This window comes from Saccopteryx leptura, chromosome 10, assembly GCF_036850995.1.
Source record: "Saccopteryx leptura isolate mSacLep1 chromosome 10, mSacLep1_pri_phased_curated, whole genome shotgun sequence".
NCBI classification, from domain to species: Eukaryota; Metazoa; Chordata; class Mammalia; order Chiroptera; family Emballonuridae; genus Saccopteryx; species Saccopteryx leptura.
Genome location: NC_089512.1, coordinates 38,873,563 through 38,900,324, shown reverse-complemented (window position 1 = coordinate 38,900,324; position 26,762 = coordinate 38,873,563). Strand labels below are relative to the sequence as shown.

At 45.8% G+C, this 26,762-nt stretch overlaps 1 protein-coding gene across 1 annotated transcript in view; it reads right to left on the bottom strand.

Moving 5' to 3' along the window:
• EPHB1 (EPH receptor B1) overlaps positions 1-26,762 on the bottom strand; it is a 445,622-nt gene that overhangs the window by 47,137 nt on the left and 371,723 nt on the right. The window contains exons 10-11 of the mRNA XM_066350317.1: positions 20,293-20,415; positions 5,295-5,542 (exon numbers count right to left, since the gene is read on the bottom strand). Coding sequence (XP_066206414.1) covers positions 5,295-5,542; positions 20,293-20,415 — 371 coding nt within the window. The remainder of the gene's footprint in view (positions 1-5,294; positions 5,543-20,292; positions 20,416-26,762) is intronic.

Here is a 26,762-nt window from a genome sequence, read left to right as displayed (position 1 = left end):
GCTCGGGCCATCTTTGCTCCAATGGAGCCTTGGCTGCGGGAGGGGAAGAGAGAGACAGAGAGGAAGAAGGGTGGTGTGTGGAGAAGCAAATGGGCGCTTCTCCTATGTGCCCTGGCCGGGAACCGAACCCAGGTCCCCCGCACGCCAGGCCGACGCTCTACCGCTGAGCCAACCGGCCAGGGCCTAAAAGTCTAGAGTTTATAGCCAGGCCCACCCAGGTAGATCAGTGCTCTTGGTCAAGTTTTTTAACCTTCAGAGCAGTGATTTCCACATCTGTAAGATAAGAACAGTGTCCACAGTGTCCATTCTTCATAGGATTTTGGTGAGATTAAATGAGATGATACATATACAAGGGCTTAGCTCAGTGCTTAGTAAATACTAAGACAGCAGCAATGATTGCTGGATTATTAGCAAGGCCAAAATGTCTCCCAAATCAGCTCTCCTATTTACCTGGGATGCTTGGTGAGAAAGACTAAGGATACATGCAGCTAGAACTGTGGGATCTAGGTGTTTGGGAGAGACATCCTAGGATCATTGCTTTTGGAGGACCTAGCTCACCGGGCATTCTGAGCTCAATAGGTTGGCATCAGTAATAGCTCCCCCGGCCCCACTATAGTAGCATATGATTAGAAATTAATGATGCAGGCCTGAAGTTTGGATCAATTAATCAACAAATATTGATTTCTTCCATTGCTTGACTTTTGAATGGCAAGTCATACTTCATAGATGTGTCCTAATCTTTAAAATCGGCTCTGTGAAAGGCAGGCAGTCATATATTGTTTTTGTAGTGAAGATAAATTAAGTCCAGAAAGTTTAAGTGATCAGCCTTCAATCACTCTGTGTGTTTTTGGCTTTTATCACAAGATTCTAAGTCCAGAAGAGCAAATTATATCTTTACTGACATCCTATCTCTGATCAATTGGTAATGGCTGTCTCAAATGCTGAGTGGAGAATAAGTCTATGTATAAGCTTCACAGAAAAAGCAGCCATGATTGATTAATGATGTCTGCCATGGCCAGAGAAATAAAAAGTAGAGACATTTCTATCACATATGTACTATATTTATCTGACTCTTTAAACTCCTGTCCAGTGCCCTTTCCATTGGAATGTGTTGACTTGTGAAGGCCAATGAATTTCCTTTAGGATCTGCAGGATAATCATATACATGATAAGACAGGGTCAAGTCTGTTGAGCTCATAATCTTGGTGAAACTGAAAGATATGAGCATCTTAAGATTTTTTCTGTCGTGTTCAACTGTTTTATGTTCATTTCATTGGTATAACTCCCCCAGAAGAACTTCCAGGGATATGAACATCAGCATATAAAGAGAAACAAGATTTAAAAAAAGAGATTTCTCGGTGACTTTGGGAACAGCTCTGCCACTCTGAGTACATGGTAAAAACACAGCACACAGAAGAAACAGCCTCAGTGAGGTGATGATTTAAACTTTCTCCCCTTCAGGAAGTACTTTCTGCTGAAATTGCTTTTCTAGAAATTCACTGAAGCCACTGCTGGTCCTTTTATTAGACAGGAAGGATTTAGGTATTTCAACTTTCATTGACAAATCCACTTCAGGAAATGAAACCCTTATTTGATTTGTTTGAAGAGAATGAATCATAGATTTTTTTTTTTTTTTAACTGAAGAGACCTTTCAAGATCATCTAGCTCCATGCCTTTCATTTATAGATTAGGAAATTGAGTTAACAGTTCTGTTCAAGACCCCAGGGTGACTCATAGCAGAGCCCAAAGCAGAACCTCAGTCCCAGGACTCTCAATCTGGTGTTCTCTTCCTGACCTCTGGGTTGCTGTTGTCTAGTTTCAGCCCATAAATGAGCTCCCCTGATGAGAAATGTCTCCATTTATCGCTGCTCAGTGACTTCCAAGGGTCTTCCGGTTATGACCATCTGTGAATGAACCAGCAGCAACCATAAGGCCAAGCTTTAGGCACAAAAGGTTTATAGAGCATGTTGACCTTGTTGGGACATTGATGAGGTTCAGAGGTTGTTCCTAAGATTTAGGAGGAGCCTCCAGATTTAATCCCCTGAATTTGATTGCCAAGAAGGAAACATTTAATTATAGATTGGTAGGCTACCTAATTCATGGCATAGACATTTGAAAAAAAAAAAGGAAAATAACGAACCTCCTGAATGTGCGGTTAAAGCATAATGGTGTTTCAGATCCCTCCAGAATGTGAGGGATTCTAAGTCCCACAGTGCGACAGGAACAGTAGTGAACTGTGAAAGACATGTCCAATGAGCTCATTGGATCCCCAATGCCCAGAGTCTCCCAGAAGCTGACCTGGAGCAGGAGCTGCAACCACTCTCCGAAGATGCCGTATCCAGTGTGAAAGGACCAGTTGGAGACTGGAGACAGCTGTACAAATTGAGTACTAACCCTTTTCCTTCCTTCTTTGAATGGTGATCCTAAAATTATTCCACTTCCCAGAAGATGGACCCTACAGAACTTAACTGATGACCTACTTTTAGATTTTATCAAGCAGAAGATACATCAATTAATGTTGCTATGCTCCCGGGTTTGGTAGTGAGGCTGAAATGAGATTTATAGATTACCTGCCTCCATGCCACGCGAGGACTCAGAAACGCTTCATTTCCCCTCTCCTCCTGGCGCTGCCTGCTCCGGCCGCTCCTTCCTCGCCATCCTTTCTCTTTGGTTTTCCTGTGCTCCTCTCTTGCCCCTAGCTTTCTGTCCACCGCCTGGGCCTCATCATCATGAAAAATACTGGTGTCCAACCTGCCCCCCTGTCTGAGGGCCCTCATGGAAACAGCCCCGTGCAGAGCAACGCTGGGAGGCTTTGACCTCCCGCAGCCTCCTGAGAATGAATCTCCCTGCCCGGGCCAGGGAGACAGTCTGATCACAGTCCCAGATCATGTTGTGACTCTCTGTGAAGCACAGTCAGGTGACAGGTAGCAAATAAATGACTCCTGAAAGGGTCTGGAGGCTGGTTCCAGGTAACACTTTTTCTTCTAACAGTGCCTTCCACTCACTTTTATTTGACTGCTTTCATGAGAGCTCTGATCATGAATGAATGAGCGCCTCTAGGAGACCGTGGTTCTCACCTGCTCTGACATGAGAGGGCTGGCTACAAAGACAAGAGATCAGGCTCACTCAGAATAACTATATTCTTTCTGTCACTCTGGAACATTTTTGTCCCAGAAACGGTTATTCGTGTTTTTCATTCAACTAGCATTTACCAGGCGCTCTTTATGCTAAGTACCAGGGTGGCCAAATACAAGGTATAACCATACCCTTAAGGAGGCCGTGCCAGGCAAAGTACATGGGCCTACAATCGACACTTGTCCCCCTGAGCCCACCAAAAAAAAGGGGGGGCACTACTGCTTAATGACTCAGACGAGACAAAAAGAGTGTGCTCTCCCTGCAAAGTTAGCTTCAGTGCTGTGCAAATGCAGCTTCTAGGTGGGTCCCCAGCTTCCCTCCCACACCACAGTTCCTAAGCTCTGCTTCTGAGCTTCGGCACCACCACGCAGCTGCTGCCAGATAGGCAGTGCTGACTTTGACCACTGAACACACCCTTCCAATGTTTCTACCTAGCTGCTCCCCTGCCTGTCTGCAAATCCCTCATTCTCCCATACCAGATAAATTCTCCCTCCTTTTTGAAGCCTGCCCTGCCTTTCCCAGCAGGATTTCAGTTCTTTTCTTATGATACCTCTATATTGCATGCATGGGAACAGAAAGTACGGTGTACGGGCAGGTGCTTGCTGGAAGTTTTGGACACTAAGGTCCTCGCAGACAGGGACTTTCGTGGCATGTTGCATTCTCTAAGATGAACATAACAGGACCCCCATCCCTTCTGTATGAGAAGATATTAGGTTGCTGTCCTTCATCAAAATATGACCTGGTTCCTCCCCTTGCACTGCTGGGCTCATTGCTATGGTCAAAGTGATGGTGTGTGACTTTGGAGGTCAGGTTAGAAAATGGATACAGCTTCTGCCTTCTCCTCTAGGGATGCTTATTTTGGGGACCTAGCATACTGTGAGGAAGCCCAAACAGGCCACATGGGGCAATATCAGCCAATGCCAAGCATCAACCACAAGACACGTGAGTGACAGGCCTTTGGATGATTCCAGGCCTCAACATTTGAGCTGCCCCATCTGACACCACATGGACCAGAGATGTCCTCGTCCCAACTGCATTTTCAGGAACAATATAAATCATTGTTGGACTAAGCCACTAAAGTCTTGGCATGATTATTTACACCATATTAGAGCAATGTCCCTTTCATCTCTACAGGCCCAGCACCCAGCACAGGGAACACCTCGAGCAGTCACCCCAGGAACGTTTCAATGACTGACTACAAGTGGTTTTTTGATCTGCAGCCACAGCTACTGTTTGTTCACTTCGGGGATGGGCATAGTCTGTTACTCGGAATTACCCTGCAGTCCTTGCTGGGAAGATCCTGCCCCATTCTCTGGTGCTGCCTCCTGCCCCCTTTGGTCTCCGGCTCCCCTGGGACCCCCAGCTGAGCTTTCTATCTAAGGAGGCCTTTCTCCCTGACTTTGACTTAGTCAGTTTCCCCTCCCCAGACATCAGCATCATGGCCATTCTCACTCATCCCTTCTCCGAGTAGCTCTGTGATCCTCAGAGAGATGAGAACAGTTCTAGTGGGGCCCCATTTGGGCACACCGACAAGGGTCTTTCGTAGATTCCCCAGTCACAGGCCTGCAGGTACCCCCACCTGTGGTGCAGGTTGGGTGGGAATATCATTCTTCATCGATCCCAGAAAGGACGTGTGGAGGCAGGGGCCCCAATCTCCTCCTTTCTTGCCCAGGAGTGCCCCTTCAGAGGGCAGGTGGCCCAGGCATCAGAAAAGGGCAACTTGTTTTATCTCTGAACTGCAAATGATGAGAACTGGCGTGGAGGGCAGAGTGGCTGTGCCGGGGAAAGGCAGAGATGACCACTGGCATCCGCATGAATCACACGGGGCTATGTAGCAGCTGAAAGTCTCTTCAATCTCCGGAATTCGTACAGATGCCGATGGCCATTCTCTGTCCCCATGTATTCATTCTTATTCATCCATCAAGCATCTATGGAGGCCCTACAACATGCCATCCTCCTACGGAGGGGTACACACAAGCTCTTTTTTCTTTTCTTCTAGCAACACGTCTGTTAACCTTGTGAACACCTCCAACACCCACCCACATCTCATTGGGTGATTCCTGAATGGCAGGTCATCGTCACACGGCCACCTCTCCCCAGCCATCATTCTCCAGCACCCATCAGTGCTCACACCATCCATGCCCCTGAACCTCTCTCACCCTGAGGAAAGAATCCAAGGCGCCGTTCTCCATAAACTCTGTGATGATCATGACTGGCCGACTCTTGGTGACCACGCCCTCCAGGCGAATGATGTTGGGATGGTCAAACTGTCCCATGATGCTCGCTTCACTCAGAAAGTCCCGACGCTGCTTCTCCGAGTACCCAGCCTTCAGGGTCTTGATGGCCACATAGATCTCCCTCTTGCCTGGAAGTTTCAAACGCCCCTTGTACACCTCTCCAAACTCTCCTGCAACGAGAATGCAATCATTACCTGCTTCCTTCTCAGTTTGTGGAACCACAAGGGGAGGCAGCTTACGAAGAACAATGGGGCTCAAAGTGGAATTGTGATTCAAGGGGCAGAATTGGAAATGGTGTTTTCTCGTTGCAACTACGATGTCTTGGCTCTAATCAGTTCATGACAAAGAAGGAATACTAAAACACATTCCTTACCACAGATCTTAAAAATAGTTCGGCTAACTAAAGTGGGATTTCAGAACATAATTGAGTTTGTGTTTTTCCTCACATTTGGTTTTTCATTTGTGTCCCAGCTGAATAATTGAAATGAAAGGGTCAGCTTCGTTTTGGCAGAGTCGTAATTCATCTTGAGCAGAGCCTGGCACAAGACTGTCCAGCGGCTAGGGGATCCATTCAGCTTTTCCGTCCTCTGCGTGGTGTTTATGTTCCTACATTGCCCTGAAAGCGTTTGTGTCTGAGGGGTCCCCCAGAAAGCACACACTGAGAAGTTAGGAAGGGAAGCGAGCAGACACTGTGCAGGATAAAAGGGGAGGGGCAGGACCGGCCAGAGTCTCAGATCACCACGCAGACCTCACATTAGAAAAAGAAAGGAGGAAGCAGTTATGGACAAGGAGAGCCCCAGATTGCAATGCAGACCTGACAGTCTCATCCAACCCAGTGGGGAGCTTTAGAGCAAAGAGTGCCCATTCCGGGACATTCCAGGTCCTCGCACCATGTTCAGTCACTGGATCTGGAGCAGATCTTGAAGGCACTACACCTGGAGCCTGGTAGAGCTACCTGCTTTCTTGGTAACTGAAGAGCATGTGGTTTTTTCTAAGCTAACAGGAGCTGCAGACCTCCATGGGTGCCTCAGCATTTAAACATTTCTGCAGTAAAATCCCCAGGGGTCAAAACAATCAGGAGACACTATTTCCTAGCTACTTACAAAAAAAAAAAAAAAAAAAAAATCAGTTGAATCCTGTTAGCTCTACTTTCAAATGTTACTTTATGTTCTAACCTGTTTTCTAACTTCCAGTTCTTTCACGTGAAGCAGTTTGGTATCTACTTGTAAGTGCGTCCCTGAAATGTGTGTCAAAGGCCTGATGAGAAGCATGGCTCTCTGCGGGGAAAACGGTCTTTTCTACTGTCAGCTTCTGGAAGAAAATGATAGAGCACACTGTGGGCAATCAGATAAATTACTGGCCACATTAGAAAAGCTAGCTAAACATCTCCACCATGATTCAGCTGGGAGTTCCTTTTGTTTTCTGCTACAAAATAAGATTGGAAGGGAGCTGAGTGGAAGGGTTTTTCACGCAAAACTGGGAATCAATGGAATGTGCTAGAATCTAGAGTAAGAGTAGATGGCTTACGCGCCATTAGGAAGATTTCAACATGGACCTAACAATGCTAAGATATACGTCATGTGTAACACTGGTCTTGACATTTAATTACATGCTGCTTTGGTGAACTGCTTGAGGACAGGCTCTCTCATGCATGTTTGTAGCTTATGCACCCCACTGTAGCACCTGGTACGTGGTAGGCATGTCAATAAAGGTTGGAGGATCATATCTGTTATCACTATTTGCTTTTGCTTTGCTCATTCTTGGGTTCTAAACTGCTGAAGGCTCTATCCTTGCGCCATCCAAAGGATGCACAAATGCTAGTATTTACATTTTTATAAGAGACTGTTTGCTGCAGCACCTTCTATAGCTGAACACCGTAGGATCCTCACCCAGGGAATGGTGGAGAACGGCACAGCCATCCTGCGGAATTCCAAGAGCTATTGAAAACTAGTAGGTGAGTGATAGGTACTGACTTCAAAAATGTCCACAGTATACTGTTAAGCAAAGAGGAAAAGAAGAGCAAGTTATCGAATGTGATATGTAGCTTGTGCCCGTGTACCCATAAGGGGTGTGTGCTTATATCCAAAAACATATTTTTAAAAATTTGCATCAAATTTATTTTCAGTTTCAAATTATTTTTTTAAATAATTACCTAGAGCCTGAACAGGAAGTGGTGCAGTGAATAAAGCATTGGATTAGGACACAGAGGACCCCAGTTTGAAACACTGATGATGCTGGCTTGAGTGTGGGCTCATCCAGCTTGAGCAAGGGCTCACTGGCTTGAGCGCAGGGTCACTGGCTTGAGTGTGGGATAACAGACATGACCCTATGGTGGCTGGCTTGAAGTCCAAGGTCGTTGGCTTGAGCAAGGGGTCACTCGCTCTGCTGTAGCCCCCCACCCCAGTCAAGGCACACATGAGAAAACAGTCAATGAACAACTAAGGTGCTGCAACAAAGAATTGATGCTTCTCATCTCTCTCCGTTCCTGTCTGTCTGTCCCTATCTGTCCCTTTCTCTGTCTCTCTCTCTCTGTCTCTATCACAAAAAAAAAAAAAAAAAAAAAAAAAAAAAAGATTTCCTAGAATGGAAATAGGAATGGGGAAGCACAGAGTAGTAAACTTAATTTAGTTATTTTCATGTTGTTTAAATTGTTACAATAAGCATTACCTTTTTTTTTTTTTTTTTTTTGCATTTTTCCGAAGCTGGAAATGGGGAGACAGTCAGACAGACTCCCGCATGCACCTGACTGGGATCCACCCAGCATGCCCACCAGGGGGGCGATGCTCTGCCCATCTGGGGCGTCGCTCTGTTGCATCCAGAGCCATTCTAGCGCCTGAGGCAGAGGCCACAGAGCCATCCTCAGTGCCCGGGCCATCTTTGCTCCAATGGAGCCTCGGCTGCGGGAGGGGAAGAGAGAGACAGAGAGGAAGGAGAGGGGGAGGGGTGGAGAAGCAGATGGGCGCTTCTCCTGTGTGCCCTGGCCGGGAATCGAACCCATGACTCCTGCACACCAGGCTGATGCTCTACCACTGAGCCAACCGGCCAGGGCACAATAAGCATTACTTTTGTAGGTCAAATGAGTAAAATTTAAAGGAAAGCACTAAACAACAGTGACTTGTTTTGTAAGTGTTCAGCATGTGTGAGCATCTATGTGTGCATCTATGTGTGCATGTGTCCATATATATGCATGTACATGTGTGCATATATATATATGTACCTATGTGTCTACATGTATATGTGTGCATGTATATGGAATCCATCCCTCTGACACCTTGACTTAGCAGATATTCAATATCTGTGAGCTGGATGAATACCAATTGCATAATTTGATAAGTATACTAATTGAAGAATATTGCTATTTCTTCCTTGTCCTAATAATGAGTTCTATTTTCTTTTAGTGAAAAAAATGTAGTTGAGAATTGAAGGGAGCGGTACACTCATATTTCTTCTTGGAGGAGATAGTATTTACTGACCACCTACTATGTGCCAGGCATTATGCTAGATTCTTTGCATGTCTTATTTCATCAATCCTCACAAAACCTTCATGAGTTGACATATTATGACCACTTTACTAATAAGGAAACTGAGGCATGAAGAAAACATGCCCCAAACCCCAAAGCTGTGAGCCAGAGTGAGGGCTGAGCAAGGGCTGTTGTATGCGCCCACCCCTTTGCCTGCCATTACTGCCCCTCGGTGGGGGTGCTTGCTCAGCAGAGCCACAGGGCACAGAGCTGGGCGGATAAGAAGTTACAGTCCAGGGACCATTGTGCCCCAACTGTGCACGTTCTAACAGGTTATGCACAGTTACTATGACAGCAACTCAGTGCCCAGGGAACAGCAAACACAGTGGAACTATCTCAAAGACAGATGTCCCCGCCTAGTTATCAGAATATTTAGAAACCAGTGCGTTATTTTTTACACACCAATGTGCAGAGTTTGAAAAAGTGCTCCAGGTGAATCTGATGTCCCCACGACACACATAAATGTCCCACATGGGAACTTCTGTTCTGCACCAGTGGTTCCCGATCACTGGGGAATTTTACAAAGTAAAGAGGCCTGGGCCCCACCTCCAGCGATTCCAGTTAGTTGGTCCAGGTGCGGCCTGGCATGAACATATTTGAAAGCTTCCTACAGGACTGGCTACATAACTAGTGGGACCTGATGCAAAATGAAAATGCAGGGTTCCTTGTTCAAGAATTATCAAGAACGTTAAGACCGTAACAGCAAAGCATTAAACTAAGTGTAGGCCCTTCTGAGCATGGGCATAGCATGACTGTACTTGTCACAGGCCCCTGAAGCCAGGCCTGCCTGCCACGCATTTCTTAAGTACACCCAAAGCCGAGAACCCCAGGATCTACATCACCCAAGGGTCTTCCAAATAGATGAGTTAGTAAACTGCCACAAGCCCTGGAAACCTGGAATTTATCGTGACACCTGGGAATTCCTTTGAAAGCAGTGTGGGCATCCAGAGGCCAGTCAGGGCACCAGGCCCGATGCAGAGGGCGGGCTTGATGGAGCTGAGTGGAGAGAAAGAAGGAGAGGAGGAAGAAAGCAACGAGTGTGTAGCTTTGGACAGGTCTATCTGCGTGGAATGGTGTGGATCACATGACTTTCCAAACTGACACGTTATTGCATTGTTTAACCTTTGTGGCTGATGCATCTTTAAGTGCTTCTGATATTTTCGCTTTAAATCACATCCTGTGTAGAGGTCACATCCTATAATCTTTAAATCCTGAGAGGATTTTTAAGGCAGTGAAGCCCATCTGTATGATTCTATAGCAGTGGATACAAGTCACTGTGCATTTGTTTCAACCCACGGAATGAACAACACCAAGAGTGACCCCTAATGGGAACCATGGACTTATAGTGATAATGATGTGTCCGTGTAAGTCCATCAGTTTAAACAGATGTACCATTCTGGTGTGGGATGTTGATAGTAGGGGACGCTGTGTGTGTGTAGGGGCAAGGGGGTATATGGGAAATCTTTGTTCCTTCCCATCAATTTTGCTGTGAATCTAAAACTGCTCTAAAAAAAAAAAAAATACAGTCTTAAAAAGAAATGTTCTCCTTGGATAGGGAGAGATGGACTTTGTAGTCGGTCATGATAGTGTAGTCATTACTGCTCTCTGAAATGTGTTCTGCAATCACTGGGACATAGTGGCTTACAGAATGGTGATTCTGTAAAAATAGCTCCTTTCCTATCTGGCAAGGAGATGACTTCATGTTCTCCAAGCCCAGAGGCTTTCAAAGCAGCAACCATCCAGAAGTCTCTGAATCCATTAGCCTCACGCAAAGGCTGTACCCCACCCTGTAATTAAGTGCCCCCGAGTACAGGTTGGGGAAACTCTGGCCAGGAGTAGAGAAAGAAGTTCAATTCCGTGCCAAGCCTAGTACCCAGCTTTGGGCACATCACTTCCCCAGCCTTAGTTTTCTTAACTCTATAATAAAAACAGAAATGGTGACTGGCAGCCTTTCCTAGAAGGGTGTGGAGTCAGTGAGAAAGTGCTTTGTAAACTAAAACTACTGGAGTCACATGTGGGTAGGGAGCAGGGCGGGGGCAGGAAGAGAAAGGGAAGGGGAGGTAGGTTTCTGCAGCCTAGTGGGACTTGAAGGGTTCATTCAAGACACAGCAGGGCTTTTAGCCAGGGGTAGTGGGCAAGTCCTGCTGCCTCACCTAGGCTGCAGGGTGTCCCCAGGTGAGCTGGGTGCTAAAGTCTGGGGGCTCTGGCCCTCTCACATCTCCACAGTCTCATCAGGAGTGGGAGTCAATGGCATATTGTCATTATTAGTAACAAACAGGAAATCAAGGCCTAGTGTAGCCTGACCAGGCGGTGGTGCAGTGGATAGAGTGTTGGACTGGGATGTGGAGGACCCAGGTTCAAGATCCCAGGGTCGCCAGCTTGAGTGTGGGCTCATCTGGTTTGAGCAAATCTCACCAGCTTAGACCCAAGGTCCCTGGCTTGAGCAATGGGTTACTCGGTCTGCTATAGCCCCATGGTCAAGGTACATATGAGAAAGCAATCAATGAACAACTAAGGTGTCGCAACGAAAAACTAATGATTGATGCTTCTCATCTCTCTCCATTCCTGTCTGTCTGTCCCTATCTATCACTCTCTCTGACTCTCTCTGTCTCTGTAAAAAAAAAAAAAAAAAAAAAAAAAAGCCTAGTGTAGCTTACAATCTAAGAAACCGTTGTCACCTCTGATCTTTGAATTCAAGTTCCTATACCATTCTCAGAAATCAATTTTTTGTTTTTTTTGACAACTTTCCTATAATGAGGGCCAGAACTTAAGGTCTGTGGTGCTTTTTGATTTGCCATGATCTGAACGCTGAAGAGCTTCCATGTATACCATCTCTAAATCAAGGCCATACAGTTTTTCTTCCTTTTTTTTAAATAAAAATTCATCATACTTAAAAAATATTTTCAACAAATCAAGCATTAACATATTTAAAATAGATGCATATAAGAAATGAGTGGGTAGTGATGATGGTTGACTCTTTCTACAAAGATCTTTTCCTGACCAGAATTGCAGCCAGCCTAATTTTGGTCTGGCTGGACTTTGATTGGCACGTGTCTTTGCAGCTGACCTTGGAGCATCTCCTATAGCAAAACCTCCCTGCAGGTAGGACTCAGCTCTAGTAACAGGCCAGTTTGGTGGCCAGCGGCTTCTGCCCAATGGCATGGGCATCACCTGGGACCTTGTTAGAAAATGCAGATTCTTGAATCCCACCCAAACCTGCCAGATCAGAAGTTCAGCAGGTGAGGCCCTGTGACTTGGGCTTTAACATGCCCTTAGGTGATTCCCATGCCTGGCTCTAATTGGAGAACAACTACCCTCAGGGCTGTCAGCTGAGGGTCACTTAGCCAGTGCCTGTGACTATCTTCCAGACAGCTGCTGAAATTATTCCCTGCAAGTCTCAGCTCCTTGCCAGTTCCCCTTTCCTATCTTCCTTGACAAAATGAGGAAGAGAGAGAAAGTGGTTCAGCAGCATTAAATACCTCAACTATTAAATATAAAATCAGAAGGAAGGAATTTTCAATTTTTGGAAATGAAACATCCAACCTGCCAGCAGGTATTCCAGGCAGTGGCTGTGGGCTGTGTGTAGCACGGATCTACACACAATTGCACTCTTTTTTTTTTTTAAGCTGCATTTTGAAGTCCCAAACTGCCTTGAGGGAGAAAAAAATGGAAAGCAGAACTTCTAGTTACTAATTCAAGCTTCCACAGAAACGTGACTTATAAAGAGTAAGTTTAAACCAGGTTTTAAAGTATGATTTCCAGCAAGTTTTATGCCATGAGCCTATGCGAGATGACTAGGTTATTGCTGAACCAGGGAGAGTAAAACCACGGCAGGCATCCCACTACCTCCTGACCCTGCACTCAGGGCAGGCATTACTAGTTGCTCACCACCCTGCTCCTCCTTCTAAGCAGAGTCCCCCAGGTACCCATTACCAGGCTGCTGGAGTGGGTGAATGAGATGGAACCGCCACAATGTCCACAATACCTAATACCTAGATGGTGACAGCAAACTAATTTTCTCTTCTCTTGTAGCTTTTTGTGATTTTTATTCAACTGAATACCTATATATCACATTATTTTCCTAATGTAAGCGAGTACATATAATTAAAAATGCTAAGTTTATCTTGGGTCTCGTTGTTCTTCTCGAGACAGAAAACTGGTCATAGTAGAAGAGGAGGACTGAATGAAGGGACCAGGGACATCTCGGAAGAACATGCTGTCCCCAGGAAATATGGAACAGTCTTTGCAGCATACCGCATATGCATGCTGAATGCCTGGACAAGGTCTTCATTCCCAGCCAAGAGGCTTGGGTATTCCAAACCGGTGAACAGAATTGACCATCAGAAGCAATGTCCCAGTATACTTAGCTGCTCTTTTCCTGAACAGTGACCAAAGGGCAGGTAGTGTGGGAGGCACATACACTGGGACCCAAATCAGTCCTGTCTGTGTTTCAATTCTTGCTCCATTATCAACTCAACTGGCAGCCCAGCCTTCAGCAAGCTATCCTCTGCACGTGGCTTATCTGACCAGTTTAAACTCACACACACACACATACAACTCTCTCTCTCTCTCTCTCTCTCTCTTTCTCTTAAAGCTATCATGAAGGTTAAATAAAATAATGCTTACAAAGTATATAGGCTAGTGTCAGGCACATGATGAGTGTTCAGTACATGTCAACTATTTTAATTATAATTACGGAAGACATCTACTTGCTTTTCTCTTCTAGAAATTTCCTTCTGTGACTCTTAGCCAATAGGAGGCTACCCTCATGCTGCCCATCCTCACTCTAATTGAGCCCAAGAAAGTCAGGTTGGCAGGTGGCCTTTCTCCCAAATCATCCCCCAGAAACACATCCTCTTCTTCAAAGAGAGAAGTAGGGGGCCTGGCTGGTCCCATTCCCATCTGCACCCCCCACAGATCCCCTCCCCCCAACTCCCCCATCCGGCCCTCTCCCCACAAGCCTCTCTCTCCCTCACAATAAGCCATCTGTGGGAATGCTGGATCTACAGAGACTAGAGCCAGAGGAGGATGTGTTTATTAATTAAAATACAATTGGCGTGTCTTCCCCTGGATGACACCTTCTGGTGACACATCTCCCTACATTTCTGCGCACTTGACTGTCACAATCAAGGCTGCTGCACACAGCTATGGCAGTTCCACACTGCACCACCCAGTGTGTAAGGCCCAGTCACCCACGCTGTAGGGCCCAGTCACACATGGCAGCTCTGGTGTATGCTCCGGCGAGTCTCCTGATAAAATGATCAGAATTAACCAGTGCACTGGAATTGACCCGAGATGACTCCTGTGAGTCAGATTCATAGTTTCAAAGAGCTGATATTCTCCCAAGACACCAGATGGCCAGCTTCCCTCTCTCTACAGAGACCTCCATTTTCCCCATTAGCTTTAGGGAGAAGAGGAAGGGTTGATCTTCCTTCATTCCACTGGGCCACTTTCAGGCACCTGTGATCTCGCTTTACCTCTCTCAGTCTCTCCACATTCTCTCAGACTCTCCCCAGTTCTTACATCTGTAATAATTTCCCCCCAAGGATCTACTTTCATGCAACCATATACAACAAATACTTAACTGAGAATACTAGGCTGAGCATGAGACTAACAAAGCCACTCATGGCCCCTTATCCTCATAGAACTTTGAACTTGGTGATGAAAGATGGGCATTACACAAATAATTAGACAATGTCAACAAGTAATTATAATTCAGTCTTCTTGAATGGTATCAGACCTGGCTCACAATTACTTTTGTAATCCTTTGTTCAATATCTTCCACAACTTTAGAATAAACTTTGGCAGTGGAAGCAATTCTTTAACCTTATACTGTATTGCCCCATGTATAAGACACACCCTTTTTTGAAAAATTTGGGATCTAAAAACTGGGAGCATCTTATACAGTGATTGTAGATTTTTTTTTACTTTTATTTTCCACTTTTCTGTGCTTGTTTTTGCGCTCATTGTTGAAGACAGTGATTCGTCATCAGATACAGATGAGGACAAGCTAATGGATGGGAGTTTTGACAGTGATGAGGAATTGTATGAATTTTATGATGAATAAAACTTGAATTCAATAACTTTATGCAATACATTTTTCTTTTCAAATTTTATGCCCTAAGCCCTGGCTGGTTGGCTCAGCCGTAGAGGGTTGGCCCAGCGTGTGGAAGTCCTAGGTTCCATTTCCGACCAGGGCACACAGGAGAAGCATCCACCTGCTTCTCCACCCTTCTGTCTCTCCTTTCTTCTATCTCTCTCTTCCCCTCCTGCAGCCAAGGCTCCACTGGAGCAAAGTTGGCTCGGACGCTGAGGATAGCTCCATGGCTTCCGCCTCAGGTGCTAGAATGGCTCTGGTTGCAATGGAGCAAGGCCTCAGATAGGCAGAGCATCACTCCCTAGTGGGCATGCTGGGTGGATCCTGGTTGGGCACATGTGGGAGTATCTCTCTCTGCCTCCCTGGTTCTCACTTCAGAAAAATATACACACAAAAAAATAATAAAAAATTTAGGCATCCAAATTAAGATGCGTCTTATACATGGGAAAATATGGTAATTTCTAGATTTTACTCTATTGGCCTTCATTTGTCTGTGTAACTACCACTTCCCACACCCTAGGGGCTGGGCAACTTTCCTCTCACTTCATGATGTTTAACCTGTCACCCTATTAAATTTAATTTCTAAAAAAATAGACATTTAACTTGAGGTTCCTTATTTTTGGCCATGGCATTTCTCCATGCCACATTTTCCCATCAGCTCCAGTCACCAAGCCCAATAGTCACTCCAGTCACCATGATTGGACACATCCTGGTTTAGATCAGTTTAGTTACTTCAGTGTAGCCTTCCTCAACATCTTGAATCCCAGCATCTGCTATCTCAAACCCTTTCTAGGCAAAGCCCATAACTGGTCTCTAAGCCTCCAAGGTCATATCCACACTTTTCTATTAACCCACTTCCAGTCCAATCCAAACAGAGCACCTATCAGTTTCATCTCCCTACTTCATTTCTTTTTTATAAAGTGAGAGGAGGGGAGATAATGAGGCAGGTGACTGCATGCGTCCTGACTGAGATCCACCCAGCAACCTCATTTGGGGATGATTTTCAATTATCAAGCTATTTTTAGCACCTGAGGCTGATGTGCTCCAATGGAGCTATCCTCAGTGCCTGGGGCCATGCTTGAACCAATAGAGCCACTGGCTGTTGGAGGGGAAGAGGGAGAGGGGAAGAGAGAATAGGGGAAAAACAGATGGTCATCTCTTCTGTGTGTCCTGACTGGAAATCCAACCCTGGACTACCATTCAGAGTCACTGGAGGATGCTCTATCCACTGAGCCACCGGCCAGGGCCCCACTTAATTTTCATCACTCACCCTGCTCAGAAATCTACAGGAATTCACATATTCTATAGGATAAAATCTGAACCCTGGCTGGTTGGCTCAGTGGTAGAGCGTCGGCCTGGCATGTGGAAGTCCCGGGTTTGATTCCTGGCCAGGGCACACAGGAGAAGAGTCCATCTGCTTCTCCACCCTTCCCCCTCTCCTTTTGTTCTATCTCTCTCTTCTTCTCCTGCAGCCAAGGCTCCATTAAAGCAAAGTTGGCCTGGGTGCTGAAGATGGCCACGTAGCCTCCGCACAGGTGCTAGAATGGTTCCGGTTGCAATGGAGCAACATCCTAGATAAGCAGAGCATCGCCTCCTAGTGGGCATGCTGGGTGGATCCTGGTTGGGTGCATGTGGGAGTCTGTCTCTCTGCCTCCCTGTTTCTCACTTCAGAAAAATACAAAAACAAAAAAAAATCTATACCACAGTCTCTGTGTCTTTTGGCCCTGGCCTGATTCTTCAGCCTCAATGCTTGATCCTCATCTTCAGCAAATTCCTCCCCAGCAGCCTTTCCCCCTCCCTGTTTTCAGGGTGTGCTACATGGAGTGCCAGTCCATCCAAAGCCTCTACATCCTCAGGGGCCCCACAGTACTTCCCTCCTGCGTCCTACCCTGCCAGCAAGACTCTCGTCGTACCTTCAGCTGCGTGTCCTCTGGCCCCTTGTCATAGTTCTCAATCGCCTATACTCCTCTTGTGGAGTTGCACTGTGTGTCTCTGTTAGACAATAACCCTTGCAGGACAGGATTGTTAGGCATTCAGTGTATTTTTCAAGAATCCACCACAGTTGCAGGCACAGAATCAGTGTTGAAGGCCATGATGGTGAATCTTTTTTTAAAAAAACTGCCCACTTTTGCAGTTCTGGTCAACCTGGTTCCTCCCGCCCACTAGTAGGCATTCTAGCTTTCATTGTGGGCCAATTGCAGCACCGTTTGGTTGCTCTGCTACCGCCCACCATGAAAGCTGAAATGCCCACTAGTGAGCCGGAGGGACCAGGTTGACTAACACTGCAAAAGTGGGCGGTTTTTATAAAAAGGTTCGCCATCACGGGTTTAAGGAATAAAGATCTTGCACTTTCAACTCAATCCCACCTGCAACAAGCACAATGCTCCCCTCTGAGCGACCTCAGCAGGTACAGGCTGGTTCCTCTGCAGCCTCTCTGAGATAACCTTGCACCGTCTAGAAGTGTGCTGGAGTATGTAACTGCCCGTGCTTCCGTGGACTAAGGAATAAATACCGCTGATTTATAAGTTGACGATTCTCATGGTGTAAATAGTCCTACTAGGGCTGATGTCAAGCTATCAACATGATGTCGCTGAACACAGGGCTGGAAAGAGATGCAGACGACTGGCTCTTGCAAGGTAGTGAAGCCAGCTCCAGCACACCACGTCTGGAAAGTCAGGTTCATTTTATTCCCTGAATCATTAAAATGTCCTCTTCTGTCTCATTGTCTCATGGGTTTTACAAAACCGTTTTCTACTAATTTTCACCGTTGAAAGATCAGGCCCAAGGTTATCTCCTTTGTGAAATATTTCTGATCCCTTCATCCAGTCCCAGAATAATGTGAACACTGCTGTGTTGACCCAACACTTTGTACACGCCTGTGTTGTGGATGGCATAAAATACTGAATACGTTGTTACTGGCTTGTTTGCCACTGAGACGGTCAGACCTAGGAGGGGAAGAGAGGTCTGTTAACCTCTGGATTCCACATCCAGGGTGCAAGAAGTGTCCAACAAGAGCCTGATGAAGAAACAAGCGAAGGAAGGACCAATAACTTCTGATTCTTCCTTTCGGGTCTCATTACTATTTCACCGTGTAGTTTCTGTCCCCTGCTCCAAATCTGGTAGGTGGCTCGGAGAAAGATTGCCAATTACACTGCATGAATCTTAACTTACAAAAAATGTTTGTTGAACTCGACTACCACACCAGCTCTCTTAGCACAAAGTGAAGTTACTCGCACTGAGGCAGGGTGTGGGAGGAGCAAGCGTGAGGACAAAGGGGAGAATGGAGAAAGATTGGCTCCAGCCAAGAGTGTCTCCTGTTAAAATGACACCATGTTACACAGAGTGAATTACTACCCCCGGGGATTAGCTCTGGGACTTCTCCTTGAAGGAGAAGGGTGGCTGGTAGAGGGTGGTCGGCAGTGACCAGGCAGAGGTCTTTACCCCAAGCTGCTGAGCATTTTATGAACCGCTAACTGTGTCAATCCTTCCCCTGTACCACATGAGCCATGAAGAGGGCTGAGCTTCTCTGAGCAAAATCCACAAGCATCAACAACGGCTGCACAGAAATGGAAGGTGAAGGATGGAGCAGAGCCATCAGCTGTCCCTTTATAGGCCTCCAGCCGTTGGTGAGCTCTCCCCACACTATAACTCCCCGGCAGGGTCATAAGTGAGAAGGCTTTTTCCTCCTCCCCTGACAAACGCTGGATGGGGCTGATGTGTGCTCTCTGGGATGAAATGCGGTCCAGGACACATGGCTCTAAGCACATGACATAAATAACAACATTAGAAGCACTAACAGCATAACCACATGACACAACAACAATTAATAATGTAGGGAAACAGGGTGCAGGACTAAAAGCCCACCTCCCAACACTCTTTCAAGTTTACAGGAGAAATCTGAACCCCTAAGACTAATCCAATTTATCTGGAATCCAGCCTTCCAAGGAAGGATCCCTAAATATGTTAGCGTCTAAGGAGGAAAAGAAAATTATCTGCACAGAAGTGAAAGTCATGGTTGAGTAATATATTTAATGAAAGTCAATGGGAAATACGTATAGACTCATGTGCATCAGATATAGCCAGCCGGCTGGAACTCCTAAGAAGCTGGTGAGAGGAGAGTCCCAGCACCCGCCACAGCGATGCCGTGAGGTGAGAGCTCTTTAAGAGAAAAACCAGACCATGAAAATGGTGACCTAATGGAGCAAGCTTTCAAATGCAACTTACAATCTCACAGATGGCTTTTTGACCCCTCAGTGCATTAAGGGAGGCAGTGAATGGAAGAGTGGTGAATTTCCCCCTAAAGATAAAATATGAAGTGGCTGTCTGTAAGACTTTGACTAGACATGTTTTATGGAGTTAAAATATTATTGGAAGAGGCTACTCCATGGCTCTCCAAATACATGAATGAAGCACTTCTAGCCACAAAAGCTAAGATTACTGCAGCATGTACGTGGGATGAGAGCTTGAACAATGACTAATAAGACTTGAAGAAGAAAAGACAAAGAAATGTTGTATAAGAAAAGAAAGGTAGGAAAGAGGACACAAAGCAAACACATTTTTTGAGAAGACGCAAAAGACGCAACAGAGGTGACAACAGATTACTTATAAAGTAATGATATCTGGGGATATTTTACTCATTTACATTAATAAGGCTCAGTTCATTGTCAAATTGACTCAACTACTGATCCATTAAGGAAAGATGAAAATTCTAGATCAGCCTTCAGCTGATCATCTCAGGCAGTTCGTTCTCTGCTGGATTGGAGGTCTAGTCCAATTCAGTAAGATGGATGAGAACACATGTTTCCTGGGACTGAAACTTGTCTTGTGTCACCATTCATATCACAGATCTCCTGTCAAAAATATAGTTATGAGTGGGTTTCCTTCTGGAAACTTTAATTCGTGGTCTGTCTCCAAACGCTTGCATGTAGGAATGGACTGCTGACTGCATGGGAAGAAATCTGGCCCAAAGGCATGGAAATGCCATTATCAGGGAGTGGGAGACAAGGTCCCGCTCTTTAAAATTTCTACTTCTTTCCAAGTCTTTTCAATTGAGTCACCTACATCTTTTCCCTTATCTGAATTTGGTGGTCCATTTCCAGAGCTATTTCTGAATCTTTTAAAACCACAGCTGACTTCTCTGCGACACTAAATATGGTCACCATGGTCAAAGATCCCTAGAAACACATTGTAGGTGGTCAAAACTCATCTTTTAGGGAGAAAGTTGGTAGAGAATACCTGGAGCGGTGAGCGGAAGATGTTTGGACACCAAGAGAACAGAAACAAGGGGAGGAGAGAGCCATACCTGCTCCGATGACCTCTTCAATTTTCACAAAAGATACATCAATCTCCTTGGCAAACTCCCGGACAGCTTCGTTGGGGTCCTCATAAGTGAAGGGGTCAATGTAGATCTTCATCCCTGGGGAGCCTTATTGGGGGAGATAAGCAGGGTTAACATCCCGAAGAGGAACGGAGGTCATTAAGCACTGGCTGCTATCCCCAGCAGTGAGGGTACAGATGGTGGTGGTGGGGGGTCTCTCCTACACAGCAGGCTGCCTTTCCTTGCCTCCTGGGCTTCCTCTTCTCCTTTCCCTCTGGGCCACACCAGCCTGGTTCTCTGTCCTCTACTTCTCCTTCTCCTCCATGTTCTCTCCTGCATTTGAACTCCTGATGAAATGTGGAACAGATTACTTATAAGTGACAGATCAGGACCAGTTCCCTTACCGGGCACTCACTGAAGGCAAGGAAGCTGATTGATGCCAACCAAATGCATTAGCGGAAAAGTGGTGGCAAAATGGTAGGGCAGATATCAATATTTATCAACTTGACAACTTTCCTGAGTGGAGGCCACCGTTAAGGTTATTACTGACGGCTGTGTCCAAGGCTGGAAGAGGAATGAGGATGGATTTTTAAAAAAGAATTTGCTATTAGAAAACCCTCAAGATATAACTACCAAGACCATATACCAGAAGAGAAAATTTGAAGAGAAAAGCCCAGAAAATACTGATAGAGAAAATAGCACTGTCTACTTAGAAAAAAATGAGGTGGGTTGAAAGAAAAATGGTAATTGAAACCCCCTGCCTTCAGACACACTGAAGTATGAAAAACGAATAAAATGGTGAACGAGAAATACATAAAGGAATATAGACTTTGTCACTGATGTTTACAGTGGCAAGATAAATAGGTATGCGTGGGGACCAAATTGAGAATTGTCACTGCAGAAAAAAATGGATTCAAGAAGTGGAGGAGAGGGAACAAAAAAGGAAATGAAACCCCAGAAACAAATGGATTCATTCACACTGTAATTCTTCAACGTGTTAGGTGTGTCATTAGGCAAAGCACAGAGATTGTTTTCATGGCGGTGGTGTGGGCTCTGAAAGCCAAACAACAGGGTCCAGCATCCCATCCTTGTGAAGAGGAGGCCTTTTCCCTGCCCACCGCTGCTGTCTGGTTCATGGAAGAGTCAGGCCAGCAGAGCAGGCAGGTTTGGAGAGGCCCAGTGCTGTGTACCCTCGGCTGGGCCCAAAGCTGAGGCTGGACCTCAGGTTCCCTGAGCTCTGCCCTCTCAGCACCCCACCCCCCACTCCAGCTTATCCTTCCCTGTAGGGAATCACCCATTTAACCTTGAACCCATTTTCCCTTTGAGTAGTGAGTTTTTTCATTCTCGCTGACCCCTTGGAGTGAGTTTTTTTGTTTTGTTTTTGTTTTTTCAAAAAATGAAATTAGTTCCAGTTATAATTTTATTAACTTAAAATCATGTTTGATAACAAATTTATGGAAACAAGAAGAACATACATTTGCCTTTTTTTTTAATGTTGCTTTATGTATGCACGATCGTACTCTGGATGGTCAGGAGGCACAAGGACGTACATGAACGTTTGTACATGAACGTTCATACTGCTCAAAAGGTTAACTATGACTTGGACTGGGGAACTTCAGTTAAAAGCCCTGAGTGAATGTCTCTTGGATGCAAACACCAAGAAGCTGTGTGAGTGAGTGATCTTTGTGCAGACACAAAGGAATGCATGTGAACCAGCTTTAGAAAATTAGCCTAGGCCCTGGCCGGTTGGCTCAGTGGTAGAGTGTTGGCCTGGCATACAGGGGTCCCAGGTTCAATTCCCGGCCAGGGCACACAGGAGAAGCGCCCATCTGCTTCTCCACCTCTCCCCCTCTCCTTCCTCTCTGTCTCTCTCTTCCCCTCCCGCAGTGAGGCTCCATTGGAGCAAAGATGGTCCGGGCGCTGGGGATGGCTCCTTGGCCTCTGCCCCAGGCGCTAAAGTGGCTCTGGTCGCGACAGAGCAACGCCCCGGAGGGGCAGAGCATCGCCCCCTGGTGGGCAGAGCGTCGCCCCCTGGTGGGCGTGCCGGGTGGATCCCGGTCGGGCGCATGTGGGAGTCTATCTGACTGTCTCTCCCCGTTTCCAGCTTCGGAAAAATACAAAAAAAAAAAAAAAAATTAGCCTAGAGGTTCTAGATTGCCCCTTCCTTTGTGCTTATTAATTAGCAAAAGAAAGGAATGTACTGATCAAATTAGCCCTTGCTTTATGTCAGCAAAATGGCCATTAATCATTCTTTCTCCTTATCACCTGATCTCTCTCCCCTGTAATCCTGTTACCTCTGTTCTGCTTCTGATCAATAAAAGCTAAGGGAGACCAGATTCAGGAGGTCTTTGCCTCCCTTGGCAGCCTCCCCCTCTCTTCCTCTTGACCAGGGGTCCCCAAACTATGGCCCACGGGACACATGCAGCCCCCGGAGGCCATTTATCCGGCCCCCAACGCACTTCCGGAAGGGGCAACTCTTTCATTGGTGGTCAGTGAGAGGAGCACATTGACCATCTCATTAGCCAAAAGCAGGCCCATAGTTCCCATTGAAATACTGGTCAGTTTGTTGATTTAAATTTACTTGTTCTTTTTTTTAAATATTGTATTTGTTCTCGTTTTTTTTTGTTGTTGTTTTTTTTTTACTTTAAAATAAGATATATGCAGTGTGCATAGGGATTTGTTCATAGTTTTTTTTATAGTCCGGCCCTCCAAGGGTCTGAGGGACAGTGAACTGGCCCCCTGTGTAAAAAGTTTGGGGACCCCTGCTTTTGACATAACTTTGTGTCTTGAGTAGGTTTCTTTCACGCAACACTGGTAGTTCCCAGCAGGCTGGAGTACTACAACTCCCGGGCTTTCACACATGGTCTAGCTTTGACATCTTCCATCCAGAAATCTTCTGAAGATGGCTCTATAGCTCTCCCCAAATTAGTGTTGGCTTGGTCTCCAATTGAGGCAAGGCTTGGAAGTGCCAGAGTGTAATCAGAGGGAGAAGAGGAATAGAGCAGAGAAGTGAAGGGGGTATTTCTTTAAAGTCGAGGAGAGCCAGGTCCCCTGCCCAGAGGAACTGCTCCTTCTGAAAGCTGGCTGGCTCCCAGTCACTAAGTGTAATCACTCTTAGCATGGTAAAAGGCCCGCTTTAGGACGATCCACATCGTCCTAGCATGACCCTTGCACACCTGGAAATGACAACATGGACTTTGAAATCTGTTAACTGATTTTGGACATAGCAAATAGAGAGATCTTCACTTTTTTTTTTTTTTCTTTACAGAGACAGAGAGAGAAAGTCAGTCAGAGAGAGGAATAGACAGGGACAGACAGGAACAGAGAGATGAGAAGCATCAATCATTAGTTTTTCGTTGCGCCTTGCAACACCTTAATTGTTCATTGACTACTTTCTCATATGTGTCTTGACCGCGGGCCTTCAGCAGACCGAGTAACCCCTTGCTTGAGCCAGCGACCTTGGGCTCAAGCTGGTGAGCTTTTTGCTCAAACCAGATGAGCCCACGCTCAAGCTGGCGACCTTGGGGTCTCGAACCTGGGTCTTCCACATCCCAGTCCGACGCTCTATCCACTGCACCACCGCCTGGTCAGGCGAGAGATCCTCACTTTTATAATAGAATGTTCTAATCTCTGATGGATGTCAGAAGGGGTGGGAGGAGAGAGCTATAGAGAGAGATTCTTTTTTAATAACAGTGGAAAAGGAGAAAATAGAGGGGAGAAGGTTTTTCTCTTTCTCATTTGGAAGGGAGAACAAGTGAAGAGAAAGAAGGATTGAAAGAAGGTTGGAAGTGAGTAACCAAACCAGATCAGTAGCTCCAGAAGCAATCCTTGAGACAAGGTTTTGAAGGCAAGTGGCTTATCTGGGAATTGATCCCAAGAAGTCCCTGTAAGCAAGCAGGGAAGTAGGGGAGGGAGCCTAAGAAGAGTCTGCTCTCAAGCCACCCCTCACTGTGGGTCACTGAAGCCAGAGAGGCTCTGGGGGCCAGTGACAATCACCACATGCGTCAGGGCTGGCTCACCCTGCAGAGGAGGGAGCTGGAATAGTGCCACGTGGTTCCTGTCAGTCATCGGCAGGGGCTGCTTGGCCTGCTGTGCAGGTGAGTGGAGAGGCTCCATGGCCAGTGAGGGCATTTAGGTCAGTTGAGTAAAAGAGGTCAAATAATATGGTAACAGAAGGAAATAAAATGCATAATATAGTAGTATACAGATCTTGAATTATAATGTCTGGGCCTGAAATTTCTAAATGTTATCAATGAATGGTACCTCAATAAATTAAAACCACCACAACAACACAAAGAAACACAGAAGCTGCGGGTGGAAGCCAGCCAGCGTGCCCTGCAGGGGGGAGGGCAGGAGAGGAGGCAGCCACATGCCCGCTTGAAATGCGGAAGGGGCTGCGGTCAGTGCCAACAACCTGTGACTTTTCCCAAACTCTGTGCTGAGCTGAGAGGAGGTGGACAGCCCAGAGGCTGGGGCCCAGAGGTGAGGTCAGAACCCCAAAATCTCTTACTAACCCAACATACTGCAACAATCCACAGCCATCTCTTCTATCAGTTCTGTCCTCTGCCAGTGGAGGCAGGAACACCTCCCTCCCAGGGTGGTGACGATATTAAAGATCATATTGCAAGGGACATGCCTACCACACTGCCTGATGTACAGAAAGGGCTCACAAAGTGATATACTCGTGATAATTACCAGTAAATTGTTCTGGGAAGTGTGCGGGGAGGTAGGAAGAGAGAGCGAAAAGGGGTGGGCAGTGAGGGATGTAAGCCGCTTAGGGTTATATTAGTTACTTTAAAAATAATGACATTGTTATTTTAGATCAAGGGCTTTTAAACGATGTATGTTAAGCTGTCCTACAGGATCTCTTCTGTGGAAACTAATTAAACAATCTCGAATGTGCCGTAATGAATGGTTTGCCAGTAAAGACATATATAAGGATGAATGAGAAATGTTTCTTAGTTAATGAGCTTTACAGATATTGGCCTCAATCAGTTCTGGGAAGGAGCTGTTCCCAGAATGCAACGGCTCAACTCTTGATGGTGCCAGGATTCTTTTAGGCCAGTAATGGGCAACTAAGTGCACCTAAACAGGAGAAAGTTCACACTGTAATGACAGGTGCAGTTTACTCACACAGAGAGGTTTGTTACCTTGTTGGCTTGTAGAATTACAAAAGTGTGAGTGTGTGTACAGACCCACGCACGTGCAATGTCACAGCTGCTGTTCTGGGGCCAGGGGTTCTGATTGTTTCACAAGAAGCCCAAGAGGTTGCAGGGAGCCTGAGAGTGGTGATGCAATGCTAATTAGAATGTCTGGCCTCGGTGCACCAGTAGGAATCAGTACTCGTTTTTCCTGACATTGAGAATACTGCTGTTACACTGAGGGAAGGAAACTGAAACCAAAAGTCTAACAAATAAATGGCTCAAACTCAGTGCTTTTTTCTGCTGTGGGTCTGATAGGGCTGACCTAGGAAATGGTCCTGGCCTGTCCCCTGACTGGGGGCAGCGATCATCTGCTCTAAACCGGAAGGGAGATTTGGCTGAGCATGTGCACTTAATGGCTCCCGCCGCATTGCCTCATCGCTGAGTGACACCTCTCTCCAGACCTCTCTCCCTCATTACAGTTAGCCTTTCCCAAGTCCCAGAAGATGAGGAGAAAAAAGAATGCCTTTAGCTAGGCAGAACAGGTCATTTGTCTTTCGGCTCATTTTGTGTTTCTGCATAAATCCTGCATCAGCCTGTTCCTGCTCCCACTTGCCAGTGAGCAGTTTTTAATTATCAGGAAAATGGTATTTAGTGCAATGAATCACCAGACAGTGAACAAGAAATTCAAGTCAGCTGCCGAGTCAGGCAGAGCCAAGCATTTGGAGACAGGGCTCAGAAAATGTCCTCAGATTGTGAGTGTTGAGGAAATATTATTAGTGGCAGGCACTAATAATGATATCAAATGTAATACAGATCAATAACCTAAGGCATTTTATAATCCTCCGTACAATGTTTCACATTATTATTGTTGTTAATACTATATATTTTATAGCATTTTACAGTTTGGTTTTTATTGTTTTTAAAAATTTTTTATTGATTGATTGATTGTAGAGGAAGAGAATGAGAAAGAGAGATCAATTTGTTGTTCCACTTATTTGTGCATTTGCTGGTGGTTTCTTAATGTGTCCTCACCAGGGTTAGAACTTGCAACCTTGGCATATCAAGGTAACACTCTAACCAACTGAGCTATTTGGCCAGGGCTCTGGTATTTTTTATATATGTTACATACCTTTGGCACAAAAAATGGTAGTTGTGAATTGAAATTTCTGATTGCTAGTGCCTTGAGAGAGATAAAAGTCTTCAATTTTATAATCTTCTAGTTTAGTAATTTCTATTAAAGACCTAATTTGAAGGTGTTTTTCTTTTACCTCAAACTATTTATGCCATGGCTGGGGTCACAGCCTACACATT